This window comes from Bidens hawaiensis, unplaced genomic scaffold (assembly GCF_021521415.1).
Source record: "Bidens hawaiensis isolate Kalapana, Puna unplaced genomic scaffold, B.hawaiensis_p1.1 tig00022572_1, whole genome shotgun sequence".
Classification (NCBI taxonomy): Eukaryota; Viridiplantae; Streptophyta; class Magnoliopsida; order Asterales; family Asteraceae; genus Bidens; species Bidens hawaiensis.
Window position 1 is genome coordinate 129,893 of NW_027505028.1, and position 16,416 is coordinate 146,308.

Below are 16,416 nucleotides of genomic sequence, written 5' to 3' on the forward strand. Positions count from 1 at the left end.
GTGAGGCTGAATTTGAAATAAATGACTTGTAAAACCATTAATAAATCTAGCCCCGAAAAGTTAAAAAAAGAAAATAAAAAGTAACTGCGTAGGAAAATAATCGTGAGTCTGCCACTCTGTATGAGTCTCTAATTGCCCTGACGTTTGATATGATTTTTGGGCATGGATATGTTAAATGACATCCACAATGATCAACTTTAAAAACAACAAAGAAAAAGGTGTAGGGTGAATCTATCATACCGCACTAGTTAATGTTTTTAATTATTTATTTGTTATTATTTATGCTTTCCTTAGGCACATATGTTGTAGCCAAAATTATCTATATATACCCATCTATGAGTTCCTACATTTTCACAAACTCACCATATATCTTGGTTGCAACTTGTTTGCAAGCATTTGTAAGAATAATTAAGAAATGGCTCTATCTGGAAAGTTAATCGCTTACGTAGAAATCAGTAAGGGCGGTGATGTCTTCCATGATTTCATTAGGCATAAACCGCACGAGTTGGTTGCAATATCCCCTGATAAGGTTCATGACTGTGAGCTGCATGAGGGTGAGAGAGGGGCTGTTGGATCAGTCTTCACTTGGCATTACGCTCATGGTACGTATCACATGACTGTTGATTCATGTATATTGTGTAACATATTGATTAATGATGTTTTTATGCATGGAAACAGATGGAAAGAAGAAATTTGCGAAAGAGATAATTGAGTCAGTGAATGAGGAAAACCACACAGTTGTGTTCAAGGTAATTGGAGGGGAGCTCGTGGATGAGCTATACAAGAGCTTCAAAGTCATATTTCATGTTGAACCAAAGGGTGAAGGGCAGGTCGCGGTATTGACCTTTGAGTTTGAGAAGCGAGACATAGTGTACCGTATCCAACTTCTTTGATGGATGTTTGTTGCAATGTCATTAAGGATTTGGATGCCCACAACCACGCGAAATAAGCCTAATGAAAAATGGAGGGAACTGAGTTTCTGAAGATCAGTGTGTTATTTAGTCTCCGGTTACAAGAATAAAGATAAAGGCAGACATGCCTGCTTGTATGTTTGTGTGTCTTATGTAAAAATAATGGCTTGTTAAGTAATGGCTTTCTATACCATACTTGCATGGATGGTTGTGAGCTTGATATGAAGCTTGCGGATGAGCTTGTGTTGAATGCGATTAATGTGTCTTGAAGAATCAAAATTAGATATTCAGATAATAATCAAATGTTATTTGATAATACCCAAGGATTTTACAGCATTTACTTACTCAAAATCTGAATAATTTTCACTAAAATTTCATATAGATATATGTAACATTTGAAAATAGTTATGACAAGTAACTCATTACTTAAGTTACAATCCCTAGGAATTGTAATCTCTTTCTTATATGGTCTCATCATGTTAAAGTGGATAAATGTGTAGCAATGCACCATAGCCATGGTCTTCAAAAATAGGTGGCTGTGAGACAGAATTTGGTATGACCAACTTGTAAAACCATTGAGAAATCTGACCCTAAAAAGAAGTGGTTGTTCAGGAAAATAATCCCGAGTCCTCCACTATGCATGTGTGAATCTCTAGTTGTAGTTGCCCCAACACATTTCATATGATATATATATGGACATGGATGTTTAACGACATCAACATTTATTGACTTTTTTTTTTAAATGGCGCACTAGCTAAGTGTTTTTTTAATGTACTAAGTATATACATTAATGTTGCTACTATTAAAAAGGAGGCGTTACATGGGATTATCATTATCGCGTTTTGGAGACTTTGGAAGGCGAGAAACGAAAAAGTGTATGAAGGGAAAGCTGTTAATGTAAAGGAGATTATAGGAGATATTAAGGCTAAGGGCTTCCTTTGGTTTAAGTATAGGTATAAACATAGTTCTTTAAATTGGTTGAATTGGTGTAAATTTGACTTCATGTAATCCTTCGTTTTTAGGGGTTGCCCTCCAGCTTGTGGAGGCAGCCCGTGGGTGTTTTTTGGTTTGTTGACGTTGTCTATAAAAGTTCACAATTCGAAAAAAAAAGTACATACATTAATTATGCTTTGCTAAGGCACATGTGTATAGCCAAAATTATCTATATAGACAAAAAGATGTTCCTACACATTCCATGAACTTGCCATCTATCTTGGTAGAAACTTATTTGAAGGCATTTGTAAGAATAATTCAGAAATGGTCTATCTAAAAAGTTAATCGGTTATGTAAAGACAATAAGAGTGGTGACGTCTTCCATGATATCATTAGGCACAGATCGCAAGAGATGGTTAAAATATCCCCAGATAAGATTCATGACTGTGAGCTGCATGAGAGTGAGAGAGGGGCCGTTGAATAAGCCATCACTTGGCACTACACTTAGGGTACATATCCGTGACTTGTTTCTTCATGTATCTTGTGTAGCATATTGAGAAATGATGTTTTTATGCATGGAAACAGATGGAAAGAAGGAATTTGCAAAATATATCATTGAATCAGTGAACGAGGAAAACCACACGGTTGTGCTCACGGTAATTGGAGGAGAGCTTGCGGATGAGCTATACAAGTGATGATTATGTGACAGAAAATGCTCCTTAAAAAACAGCAAACCTTTAACTAAAAGTGTTTAAAGTCTGATATCCAGAGTTTAGGATATCCGAACATTTCAGATAGAGGATTTCACCATCCAAATTCGTATACGAAATTTCGTATATTCGTTCGGATAGTGAAACGGATATCCAAACTTCTTACTTTCTTTTCTTCCCAAAATAGTTAAATTCCCAAATAATAACATCAACATTCATAGTATAGATAGGAGTATTGTCCCCACAAAAAAACTGAAATCAAAATGAGATTTCATTGGCAATAAAAATAGTAAAATTAGAGAAATTGACATTGAGATTTACTGGATCTTTCATAACCCAGATTCAAACATCACAGAACACTAAATGCAACTAAAAGAAACCTAAACCAAGGTATTATCGGTTAAGTTGAGCCTAGACACGCTTGAAGGTTTTCGTCTTCAATAAGCGCTCGCATGTGTACTACGAATCAATTCCCAATTTCCCATAAGCTTTTTGTTTCCAATCTGCTAGTCAACTCACGGAATATGTAAGTCGATAACCACATATCCGAATCCGAAAATTCGGATATCCGAATTTCCGGATAATTCGGATATCCGAATTTCCGAATAATTAGGATACGGATTTCTAGATATTTCAGATACAGATTCAGATTCAGATTTTTTTAAACACCCCTACCATTAATCATTGTGTACCCATGGCCTAAGGTGCACTAAAATAAAGGGGTGATTCATAAGGACTGACCCCTTAAGTAGGTGTACACTACCAATAGTTTGTGCTTTTGAGGAAGAATTATTAGCAATCCACAAGAGTGTACTAAAACATGCACCACACACATGGCGTGGCTGACAATATAATAGGAATCATTGAATCAAAGTAGATGGCAGATAATAATTTGAAATCAGATAAGAATATTTGGGCAGAGATGGATAGCTCTAGTTCTCCTTTGTGACACAGAAAGACAACACAAACAAATAATAGGGTGACAACATTTGACCAGAGATAATAATTATCTGGCCTAAGAACCCAACCCAACGCGGCAACGCATCAGGGTCTAGTGAGCATAGACGAACCAAGTTTAACTAAAAATCAATTAAAATGAAATTAGCACACATTTTCTTCATTCTAAAACTTTGCCTGTTTTTTTCCCCTCATTAATTTTGTTCTTTGCATAGATAGATTACGAACGGTCAACCCATGATAATGTATAAACGATTTTACTACTTTATATAGGGTATTAACATTGAATAGATATCTATCTATAATAATACTAGTTTGATCCTCCCGTGTTACGGGAGTTTATTTAAAGTTTTGTTTTTAATCGTTTTGATATTTTATGATGATTTATTTTATTTTTTAACGTAGTTCTGTTTTAATTTAATACACATATATATATATATTAATTTGTTATTATATTTTTTAACGTTTGGGTTTTATCAGTTGAGATGTTTAGGTTTTTTAGATTTTTAACGAATAAACATAAACGAACACGAGCATGTTGATTTTTTTAAATGTACAAACATGAACACAAATATTTGTCTAATGAAAAGGGACGTTGATGTAGTTGACAATAGGGATGAGCATGGGATGGTACCGGTCCCGATTTTCCCGATCCCGAAAATTGGAAATTCTTGGTACCGGTACCGAAATATTCGGTTCGGTACCAGTACCGGGATAGTACCGGTACCGAGGGTAAAAAGTGTAAGGCCCCGAACCCGGTGACCCTACTTTAGCGTCGGATTTACTCATAAACACAGTTCTTCAAATCAGAGTTTATTAAAACTTTTCGCGGAATATAAAACATCAATCATTTGTTACAAAACATTAAATCTTTTCTTTGATACCATAACACAAAACTTTATATTTAAAACATCTTTACTTCTTTCTTCAGATGCCAGCCGTTCAATCCATGCCGTGTGTCATCCTCATGCTAACTCTATAATCAGCTCACCTGCGTGCATACTAAAAGTCAGCTACGCTGAGTGAGTTCTAGTTAATCGAACGCCGTACAATACATACACATACATACATATCTGTAGATACGTATCCATACTTCACTAGTTACCCTTCTGTTCTACATACATACTTGCTACCATACATACATACATATCTACAATCACTAACCTCAGTCTACCGAGAGTACGTTCATAGTTCACCGTCTATACATGTACTCAAGGTCGTGAACACGTACAAGGTTCGCAGTCCTTACCTATGTTCACCATTTATGGTACGTACAAGGATCGCGGTCCTTCCCTATACCATAGTACATCCACAACACGTACAAGGTTCACAGTCCTTCCCTATGTTGCAACCTAATTCATAGCACGTACGAGGTTCGCAGTCCTCCCCTATGCTACAAAATCAGCACGTATAAGGTTCACAGTCCTTTCCTATGCTGAAATACATCCACAACACGTACAAGGTTCGCAGTCCTTCCCTATGTTGCAACCTAATTCATAGCACGTACGAGGTTCGCAGTCCTCCCCTATGCTACAAAATCAGCACGTATAAGGTTCACAGTCCTTTCCTATGCTGACGCCTATCTACATTACGTATAAGGTTCGCAGTCCTTATCTACGTTTACATATATCATCTACTTCACGTATAAGGCTCGCAGTCCTTAACTACGCCATTACCAGCCGAGTATATGTCCGACAGAAGCTAGAGGGATTTGCCATCCTAACTTACTATGTCGAACGTAGAACTCACATGCCATTCGTGTACCTATATACACATACTTACATTATAACATAAGAACACTCTAGGCATTCCTTACCTCATTCATTTAACAACCATACCCCTTGACGTTACGTGCAATATCCGAAGATCGTTCACGCCCCGACAAGTATTCATTTGAAATATTCATACATCTTCGATATATAATATTCGTACCTTTATTTTTAACCTGACAGTACGCGCAATATCCGAAGATCGTTCGCGTACCGACAAACAATCATTCATATCTATCACACATATCACATATGACATACACTTATCACTTAGGATAAATGTATTAACAACACATCGAGTATGCACACATCCCCGAAAACATAACAAGGAATGGGGCTAGAAACTCACCTGAACACGGTTACGTTCACCGTTAATCGTAATCCCTTTCTTCAGCTGTGCACGGCTGACTGTATAACAAGTACACGTATCAAACAACTATCACTACTCATATCATCTTTCCAGTCTTAACTACTACCCACAACGAACGGGGGTCCGGGGGCAGCGCCCCTGGCAGCGGGGTCTAGGGGCGGCAGCCCCTAGCAGGGTCCAAGGGGCAGAGCCCCTGGCTGGGGTCGAGCTGCCAGGTCAGCTTAACTGTCTTAACACATTTTCCATTAGGTTTTTAATTTGTTTTCTAAGCGAACTTAACTTTAGGCGAAGTTAAACCTTAGGCGAACTTAGCTTTAGGCGAAGTTAAACCTTAGGCGAACTTAGCTTTAGGCGAAGTTAAACCATAGGCGAACTTAGCTTTAGGCGAAGTTAAACCTTAGGCGAACTTAGCTTTAGGCGAAGTTAAACCTTAGGCGAACTTAGCTTTAGGCGAAGTTCATAGGCGAACTTAGCTTGCAGGCGAAGTTGTCGTCTGCAGGTTCTGTTCGCTCTTAAATCCTTCGTTCCTTAACCAAATAACTCGATTTAGGTACCCATGGAATCGTCTGACCGGCGCCTACAAACCCCAACTATCAAATCGACCTAAAAAGAGGGAAAGAAGAAAATATCAAAACAGATAATTGAGTCGGTGAAAGAGGAAAACCACACGATTGTGTTGAAGGTAATTGGAGGGGAGCTTGTGGATGAGCTATACAAGAGCTTCACAATCATATTTCATGTTGAACCAAAGGGTGATGGGAAGGTGGCTACATGGACTTTCGAGTTTGAGAAGCCGGACACAAGCGTACCCTATCCAACATCTCTAATGGATTACCTTTGCAATCTCGTTAAGGATATGGATGCTCATAACAGCGCTAAGTAGTTTATATCAAGGACGAAAATGGAGGGAACCAAAGTTATGCATTCATGATGTGTGTTTTATAAATCTCCTATATGTAAGATGTGTGTTTTGCTAGTATTGTAAGATGTGTGTTTTAGTCTCCTATGGTAAGAATAAAGTAAAGCCATACGTGTTGCTTGTGTGTGTGCATGTATGCTTTAGAAATGGCTTGTAATAATTTCTTTTGATATCATGCATTGATCTGCTGTTTGTTTACCTTGAATGTTGGTTTGTCCTTTCGTTTTTTACAAACAATCCAACTATTTAAAGGTCTTGATTAGATCGGGGAAACACAAAAATCTAAAGAAGAAAAGCACACAGATTCTTGATCAAACTTGATCGACTTTACCTTATTGATAAACTGTAAATTTTCAAATACAAAACATCGAACCATTATGCAATATACCTTTCGTAACTACAACCCTAACAATTTTGATGTAAAAAGTGCGTCAAAAATGCTAGGAAATGGCGTAGAAAATGGGTATTAAATGATTTTCGATGAACCAATTTCCATTTTTATGTTTGTCGCAAATGCGTAACATACTGCAATATGTTACGCATTTGTGACGATATATTGTGTTGCCATTAAGATAAACATAAACAATGGATAAACCCTAAATAACACTGTCACTAATTATACCAATAATTATAAAACTAACCTTGACAACTTTAAGAGTATGTTTGAGATTGAGTTTCAAAAATGCTTATTGGTTTATTGGTGTTTTTAAAAAACCAATACGTTAAAATGTGTTTGGCAATCACAAAAATCATTCTTATTTTAGTTTTTTGAAAGGGATAAAAAGCAGTTTTCAAAAGTCCTAAATCCTGGCTTTTTGAAGAAACTAATAAACTAATAAACATTTTTCAAACTCAATCTCAAACATACTCTTAAACCCAAATTAACAATACTAAATGACTAATATGCCCATGACACATTCCATTAGTTCCATAGAAGCCCGTTCACATTTAGGACATTAATGGTTAATTATATATGGAACATGCATGGTCCAGTGGAGACAAATCAATTAAGAGATGCTAACACGTATAGAGATGGTTGAGATTCGACGACAATAATTCGACCAATATTAAATGCAACTGCTTTTGTGGATCACAGTGCTAGAAAATTGTAACAATGGTATTATTAGATTGTTAAATTATCAAGCTCGTAAAAATGCTTTGACATTGATCTATATGTAATCAAAGTCGTGTTGATATTTTTATTCTTAACTTGATTGGAATATTCGAATGAGTAATTTTTTAATGAGTTTTTAATAAGTTAATTAAGAGTAAGTTTAGAGTAAAGTGTCATTTTCATTATTGTGGTTTGACAAATAATGTGAATTTAGTCCAAAAAGTTTATTTTTTGCATATGGATCACTCATTTTCATAGTTCTTGCCAATTATATCAAAATCCCTAATCCCGTTAAATTTAATCGTTAAGCTAGGGGTATACATATATTTTCACTATTTCTTTATTATAATACTTATTTCAGTGAACTTCGGTTTTCATCCATGTCCCTCACGTGAAAGGCACTCTGATGGGTTTAACGACCCGTCTTAACGAGATTAGAGAATTCGGGTTTAATTGCAAGTGAAATGAACCCATAGGACGAAAATTACAATAAATAAAAATAAGTATGAAAATCGCAATTCGCTGAAATAAGTATTATAATAAAGAAAGAGTGAAAAGACATGTCTACCCTTAACTTAACGTTTAATTTTAACGTGGTTAGTGATTTGGATGTAATTGGCAAGAACTGGGAAACGTGGATGGTCCATATGCAAAAAAGTAATTTTTAGACTAAATTCGCATTATTTGCCAAACCATAAGGACGAAAATGACACTTTACGCGTAAGTTTATTAAACGGATTTAATAAACTCAACAATAAAATTAAGTCAACCAAAAACTTGATGTAGAAATGATGATAATACTGAGAGCACCCATAACGCTAGTGAGACATGTCTCTCCATTTGGACGATAGGAAAGGTGTAGTAAACTGTCACACCCCCGTCTAGGGCCTGGGAGCGTGACCATCAGTTGGTATCGTAGTTGTAAATAAATCAGAGTTGCGTTAATTTTCGGAAGACTTATAAAACTTTAAGGATCGAAAGTGTAATTTATATATACGTTCAAAAGACGGGAATATAAAATACCTGCTTAAGTTGTTTAACAAAAGATGTTACTTGTTTATGTTTACAAACCACCATATATATTAAGTTTACAAAATAAATCCGAGCCATCGGATATCATAGCACTTCGTCATTCCAAGCTCTAACTTTGTTCACCTGCAAAATGTAAGAAAATACGTCAGCAATGAATGCTGGTGAACACGTTGACACAAAATAATTTCTTTTATTTTATTACCCCTCGAGACTACGCCTGCCTCGGTCCAACGTGGCTTAGGAAAAACAAAGTCAAATAACACATTATAAACTAGAGCCTCTACACTAGGTCACCTCATCAAACACCGCAGCGTTCGACTTAATTAAGTACCCGTAAATATACACATAAGGTCGTACTCCCTGCAGGAGAGCGTCCTACGACCAAGGGTGGTGCGATCATGCCCATACATCGCATAGTACCACCTATGTAAGGATCCGGACATACGTATACCACAGCCTGAGGGCTAGGTTCATACCCATAGTTATAACGGTTTTAGGAACACATAGTTCCTTGTAAACAATTTCATATAACAAGTTTGACTCATTTGAAAACAAGTTTAAAAGTTTGGGGGCGTATTCACCTTGTCTCTTTAGGATCGGCTTCACTCACCGTCCAAGGGTCTTTCCTTTTCTTATCTCACACCTATAGTACGAGTATAAATATTTGTTAGTCGGATACACGATCCGGCTTAAGACCTTTAGTCTTATATCTTAATCCTCGATTGAACCTTTAGTTCAATTCTTTATTTACTTAAAAACTTCTTGTTTAAAAGTAAATTATAAACCTTTAGTTTATATTAAAAACCCGACGTTTCTTCTTCTCCAAGAAACGTAATCCTTTCTTTTATTATTTAATAATACTCTTTATTCATTAAATAATATTTTCATAACAAAGAATATAATCATATATACTTACACACATATATATGTTATCACTATATTCATCAATCATACTTTTATTCATTTCTTTGTTATGTTTTCTTTTCTTTTATCGAGGCATCGAGTATAACCTCGACTTAAGGCTTAAGCCTTAAATATAATATTAAATTATATTGAATTTGATATTACGCCTAACCTTAATGGCGTACCGAAATCCTAGGGACTTGAGAAGCACTCCGACGCCGCTTTACTTCTCGATTGTCAAACGATTACGCCAAACTTCCGTACCCGTCGACACGTTTATCGAGATTCATTGCCATTTCAACAACACCTTCTTGGTATATGTGGGTGGAAGGTGGCACAAATTCTAAAGGAAACGTTGGTACACAAACGAGAGATTCGAGATACGCTTATCGAGGAAACGAGACACGAATTTCGAGGTATTCTAGAGAGATGTTAGAGAGATGTGTGAGCTGTGTTTGGGATGCCTGGAGTGAGATCCCATGGCCGCTATTTATAGGCAATATTTTGGACCCCATCGCGGTACGCGATGGATCACTGGACAGACCTATCGCGTACCGCGATATAGGTCTGTCGAGTCATACATATAGGCCTGCCACGTGTTGACACGTTGCAGTCCCCGCTCCACGTGGCGACGCGTGGCGGCAGTGTTGCCACGTGGCAGCACATGGTGCCACCGTGTGCCACGTGGCACACGTGTCACAACCTGTCAGAAGCCCCATCGCGATACGCGATGGGCTTATTCTTTTGTCCGTCGCGTAGTGCGATAGGATAAGAAATCAGATTTTTTGTTTTTAACCCTCAAGTTTGGAATTTGGCAATTTTAGTCCCTAGACTTTGGAAAGTTGATACTTTGAACTCGAAATTTTCATGTTGTTACAGTAAATAATTTCAACGAGCCATTTTACGCCACTTTTCGTAAATGTGTAGTAAATCGCAATAATTTCTATGTCACACCCTCAAAATCCACTAACGGAGTTTTACCGTCAGAGGGTGTGAACTAACAGGATCGGAATCATCAGTTATAATCAAACTATAAAACAAAGTTTCAAAACCATGAAAACGTTTACGAGTAAATAAATGCGGAAGCGTAAAAACCTTTAATCAAAAGTTGCGTCACGCAGGACGACTTAAAACCAATGATAACCGTTAAAAATAAGTTTGCATAATAAAAGCGTTTTCAATCAATGCATGTTCCTAAACCGCGCGCCCGCCTCGGCTACCTGAGAATAACATACTAAAAGTGTCAACACAAGGTTGGTGAGTTCACAAGTTATATAAAATAAATCGTTTAGCGTTTGCGTTCAGCGTTTTACGTTAAGCGTTTTGCGTAACCACATTACGGCGTTTTGCGTTAAGCGTTTTGCGTAACCACGTTACAGCGTTTTGTGTTAAGCGTTTTGCGTTACCAGATAGTGTTATGTCAAATTATATATCGATAGGTAGCTAGTCTATACAACAAGTATTACTAAGTATTCGACACCGAAGCTGACTCGTTTAATAAGTGCCTTGTCACCAGGTCCTCCAGACCATGGTACGTGTTAGCCAAAATTACACCCGCTCGACTTCCAGTCGAGTTTAGCGTTGGGTGGGGTTTGTCAAACCCAGTAGTACTACTCAACAGTGACTCGCTATTCTAAATATTAACCGGTTCGATGTGTAGGACTTCAAATATTTCGTTTGCCACTTAGCCTTTACAAGTGATATATAATTTATAACAAAATCTTAAATGCGTTGTGGAGTATGTTATCTCCCCCAAGTGAAAAGCGTTTGAAAACAGTTTAAAGAGGGGAAAGTGAAACTCACTGTTTGCGAAGAATTTCCCAAAATAAATCACCAAGATGCGCTTCACCGAAAAACTCTCTCTAACGTTCTAAAACAACAAAGAGATTTTTCTAAGTGTCGGAATATTATCGAGTCTCTAGACCCGGCACATAATACCTATGCACATAACATGTTTCGTGTTTCGTTCGTGAATCGTGTGTGACTTTAACAAGTGTTTTTGTGACACATCACATGTGTAAGCAACCATATACGTGTCATGTATTCATAACGTACATTACTAGCAATTCTTCCCCGTAAGTGCATTTTGGTCAACAATTAACAATCAACTAGCCATTATTCCCCATAAGGGCATTTTGGTCAAATTATGACAATCAATTAGCAGTTATTCCCCGCAAGGGCATTTTAGTCAAAACATGACAATTATCTTGCAATCATTCCCCTCAAGGGCAATTTGGTCAAAACACGATAATAAATTAGCAAGTATCATATTTCATGCATTTTCACAAAACTCAGCAGCTAGTTTCACCGAGACAGAAATCCTACTAGAAAGATTGTACTACTTCACCGATCATAGCATCTCAATTAATTTACCAAAAATCATCACAGAAGCAAATACGTCTTAGGTTTCCAGAACATATTTTATTACATTTTTATTCCTCATAGTTTTCTCACAATCATCAAATCATTACAGCAAACTCATAACAGTCAAATTTATGCGCAACAGAATGTTATTTGCAATTACCATTAAACGAAAAATCCAATAAATGCAAGACCACTTGGGTTTGGTTCCTAACTCAATGAGTCAACTTCCAGAAGTGGAACCAACCCAATTGGTCTCGTAGTTCATGAGATATAACATTTACAACATAACCTAACAACAGGTCTAACAGCTCAGCTTTGCACAACGTTTTTGTAAAATCATAAAAGTTAACTTCTACTTGTCCAAAAATTACAAATTTATACTTTATAGAAACTAGACTCAACCTAGTTTACTGCAGTACCAATAATCTCAACCAATTTTCACGTTTACACTTCGTTACAGTCACTTAAACATCATATACACATTCTGTCCAGAAACTGTTTGCATCCAAACTCAATATATTAACAACCTATGAACTATCATGCATTCATATGACCCTCTAGACTCCATAAACACCATCCATGCACATCAATTACATATTACATACTTGATTAGGGTTTGTGTTTGAACTCAAATCAAAGACACAACAATCAACATGCAACAAGATTCAATTTAGCTATCAAATCATCATCAATCAACAACAATCATGTTAACTTCATACATACATGAAATCGGCTCATCTAGGGTTTTCAATTAACCCATTAAACATCAAAATCAATCAACAAGAATGTATAGAATAATCAAATATACCTGCCTAGCACCTAGTTCTTCAATCAACCACTTGATTTGATGTTGTATGTGTGTGTATAATGGACGGCAGCCGTGAGGGAGGGGGTAGGGGGTTTCCGATCGGGGTTAGGGTTAAGGTTATTAGTATATATTTATAATAATAATAAGTTACACTCAAGTCCCTCCACTATCAAGTGTTACTTTTCTAGCCTAACTAACTTGTTTACATCTTGAGTTAACGTCTATAACCATGTTATCTCATAATACATAAGTCTAACACATAATTATCACATAATTACTGTTTTGACGTTTTTCGTTTATTCATCAATCGTTTGCGTCAACTCGTTTGCGTTTCGGTGCAAATCCCGAAAGACTACACATGTAGTAAGTGTTAAGCGTCATTTAAACCCTAGTTTAAATGTAATGAAGTGTGCGTTATAGATTTAGTGATCTTAAGTTTGAATTGACGGAGTTGAGTTAACGGAGTTAACTTGAAATTGACGATTGTCACATTCTAGTACCAGATAATTAACATGACACAAACAATAGATAAACCCTAAAATATTCCGACTAATTTAACCAATAATTGCTAAAGTGATCCCGACACTTTCGATTAGCTCGATAGTAGCCCCTATATGTCAAATACAACTTCACCAATGAGTTTAATTAGTTTCTTATATAAACATGATTAAGTCCAACACTATTTACTATTCAAATCAAAACATACATTTGTGCTTGCAAGTTTTTTGAGTGTGGTTTAAATGAAATTTTGTGTCAAGTTATCAAGGATGCAATTCTAAGTCGATTTATACGCACTTGTGTACTTTAATCGATTTTGGGTTTGGTAGCGAGAGCCAAGTGATGGTGGTTCAAATACAAGGAGCATGTCACTGAAGATCATCACGGCGCCAATATTCGACCAATATTTAGTGCAACTAATTTTGGGATCTTATATTAAAGAATTGTGACAACAATGATTATATGAGTTACTAGTCAACCCGGACCTAAGGGTGCATAGAGACTAGAGATTATTAAAATTGAGATACAACAAAATTGTACCAATCTACCCACACTAGAGAATTAGACTTCGACCGAGTTTTTATCCAAAGAAAACTCGGTGTTTTTATTTCTTTCACAACTTCGCTTGAAGGTGTAATGACGATCTATTGAAAGTTTTGTTATTTCTTGCTCTCCATATGCTCAAACGCGTGATTGTAAAATAGATTGTGTTACCTTGTTTGCAGGCTCCTGTTCGTGAATTTATAATGCTCCAAGATATCATTAATAGAGAAATTACAGTGTCACAGCGGGGATACTGGCCTCCTACTATTCAAAATGGGGTGACGGCGCAACTTGTTTTCCGCTTATCCACTTCTCTATTGTAATTGGATCCTTTTATTTAATATATTTTGTCAAAAAAAACAAATTATTTAAAGTAATGTAATCAACTACAAATATTTAGAAAAATTAAACAAACTAAAGAAAAGTAAGATTTATTATATTATAATTATTATCGATACTATTTCTTTTTAGTTTTTTTTTTCTTACTTTAAGATTATCACTTACAAATTTTATTATCATTGTTTTTTATAATTTTTTTATTATTACTATTATTATTCCTTAAAAGGTTTCTTTTTCATTTCCAATAATGTTTTTAAATAAGACTTTATTACTTTGGTTTTTATTATTATTATTATTATTATTATTATTATTATTGATTTTAGAAACTTTTCCACTTAGAGCATGTAAAACACATGCACTAAATAATGAATGGGATCCACTCCCAACTGATCATCTTCACCGAAAGTCACTAGGATATGTTTTTCCATGCATGAAATTATTACATATAAAGGCACATTACAGAAAAGAACAATCTTAAATCGTTTAATATTTCTGTGAATGATTATTAGTTTAATAAATTTTATTGTTTACTTAAAAATGTGTATATTATATACATAAAAAAACATTAAACTAGTTTATTCATATGTTTTTCCTCTTCACTTTTAAATGTGTACACAAGTAGATGCATGTTGGACTTAATTTCCAACATAATATACCTGTTACGTGTAGGTGACCTGGTTGAACTTATTGGGCCTGTGAGATTCATTAATATGTAATGTGTTTATGTGGTTACAATTAAAATTTATTATATTTGGTAATGTCTTGACTAGCAAGTTAAGTTAGTTTATACAAACCGAGTTATGGTTAGACATTATAGAGGGTCAATATGATGTAACCGAGATAGAGTTCATCGACTAGATGCAACTCAGTTAGGGTTTGAGATATTGTACATCGTGATTGGTTATCGATCTCGGACTTGAGTAGATATATGTAAAAAAACGGCGTGAACAGATGAAATTCCAGATTGGGAATACAAAAATCACTATACGACTTGAAAGGGGTTGTGTTCCTGTTGGTGTCGTCTAGCTACGTTAACTTCTCAATGCTATCCCGACTCGACATGGTGTATCCTAACGTGATTGTGTTGCCTATTAATTGATTGCCAAAATCACCCATAATTAAGGTGACTTTGCCAAACCACCTAACCATGCAAAAAAATCTTAATAGTGATAAATGAGTGCTTTGCCACCTACAATTGGTAAAGACAAACGAATGCTGTTCATGTTTTGTAGCCAAAACTTTCTATATAAAGCCATATGTGTCTACCTATATTTTCCACACCCAAAACCTTTTTTTCAAAAAATTGGCATTTGTGAGAGTATCAATAAGAGATGGCTCTATCAGGAAAGTTAATTGGTTACGTAGAGATCAGTAAGAGCGGTGATGTCTTCCATGATCTCCTGAGGCACAAACCACACGAGATGGTTGTAATAGCCCCTGATAAGGTTCATGATTGTGAGTTGCACGAGGGTGAGAGAGGGGCCGTTGGATCAGTGATGACTGGCACTTCACTAGCGGTGTGTATACATATAACATATATAACTTGTTTAATTTATTCCCGAATCTTATGCAATATACCGACTAATTATAAGTTTTGTGCATGTTTCTAAATGTAAAAAAAATAAGAGGGAAAGAAACAAACATCGAAACAGATAATTGAATCGGTGAACGAAGAAAACCACACGATTGTGCTCAAGGTAATTGGAGGAGTGCTTGTGGATGGAATATACAAAAGCTTCACAAACACATTTCATGTTGAACCAAAGGGTGATAAGCAGGTGGCTACATGGACCTTTGAGTTTGAGAAGCTAGACACAAGAGTACCCTATCCAACTGCTGAGATGGATTACCTTTGCAATCTTATTAAGCATTTGGATGCCCATAACGGCACCAAATAGTTATGATCAAAATTATCGTACGTGGAAGAAACTGCAGTTCTTAATAATGTGTATTTAATTTCCGAATAAGAGAATAAAGTCTAGGCAGATATATATATATATATATATATATATATATATATATATATATATATATATATATATGCCTGCTTGTGTGTGTATGCTATAGAAATGGCTTGTAAATTACTCCATTTAATATTATGCAGTCGCGTATATTTATTATCGTTCTCCACATATGATATTATTGATTTGTTGTTTATATATACCTTGAATCTCGATCAAAAAGAATGAAAGGACTTGTGATTCAAATCAAAAGATACATGAGCAATAAGCTGGTGTGTGTATATG

The 16,416-nt window shown here is 35.8% G+C and overlaps 1 protein-coding gene across 2 annotated transcripts; it reads left to right on the top strand.

Moving 5' to 3' along the window:
- Nucleotides 1-317: 317 nt before the first annotated feature.
- On the top strand, nucleotides 318-16,108 carry LOC143609974 (MLP-like protein 43). Of its 2 annotated transcripts, none has more exons than XM_077084580.1 (2): nucleotides 318-602; nucleotides 15,797-16,108. In XM_077084580.1, exons 1-2 carry the CDS (start codon nucleotides 416-418, stop codon nucleotides 16,066-16,068), a joined length of 459 nt encoding a protein of 152 aa, XP_076940695.1. In that variant the 5' UTR covers nucleotides 318-415; the 3' UTR covers nucleotides 16,069-16,108. The 2 variants fall into 2 exon arrangements, with proteins under 2 accessions (XP_076940695.1, XP_076940696.1); XM_077084581.1 differs by lacking the exon at nucleotides 15,797-16,108 and adding an exon at nucleotides 679-1,128 and having other exon boundaries at nucleotides 342-602.
- The last annotated feature ends 308 nt before the right edge of the window (nucleotides 16,109-16,416 follow it).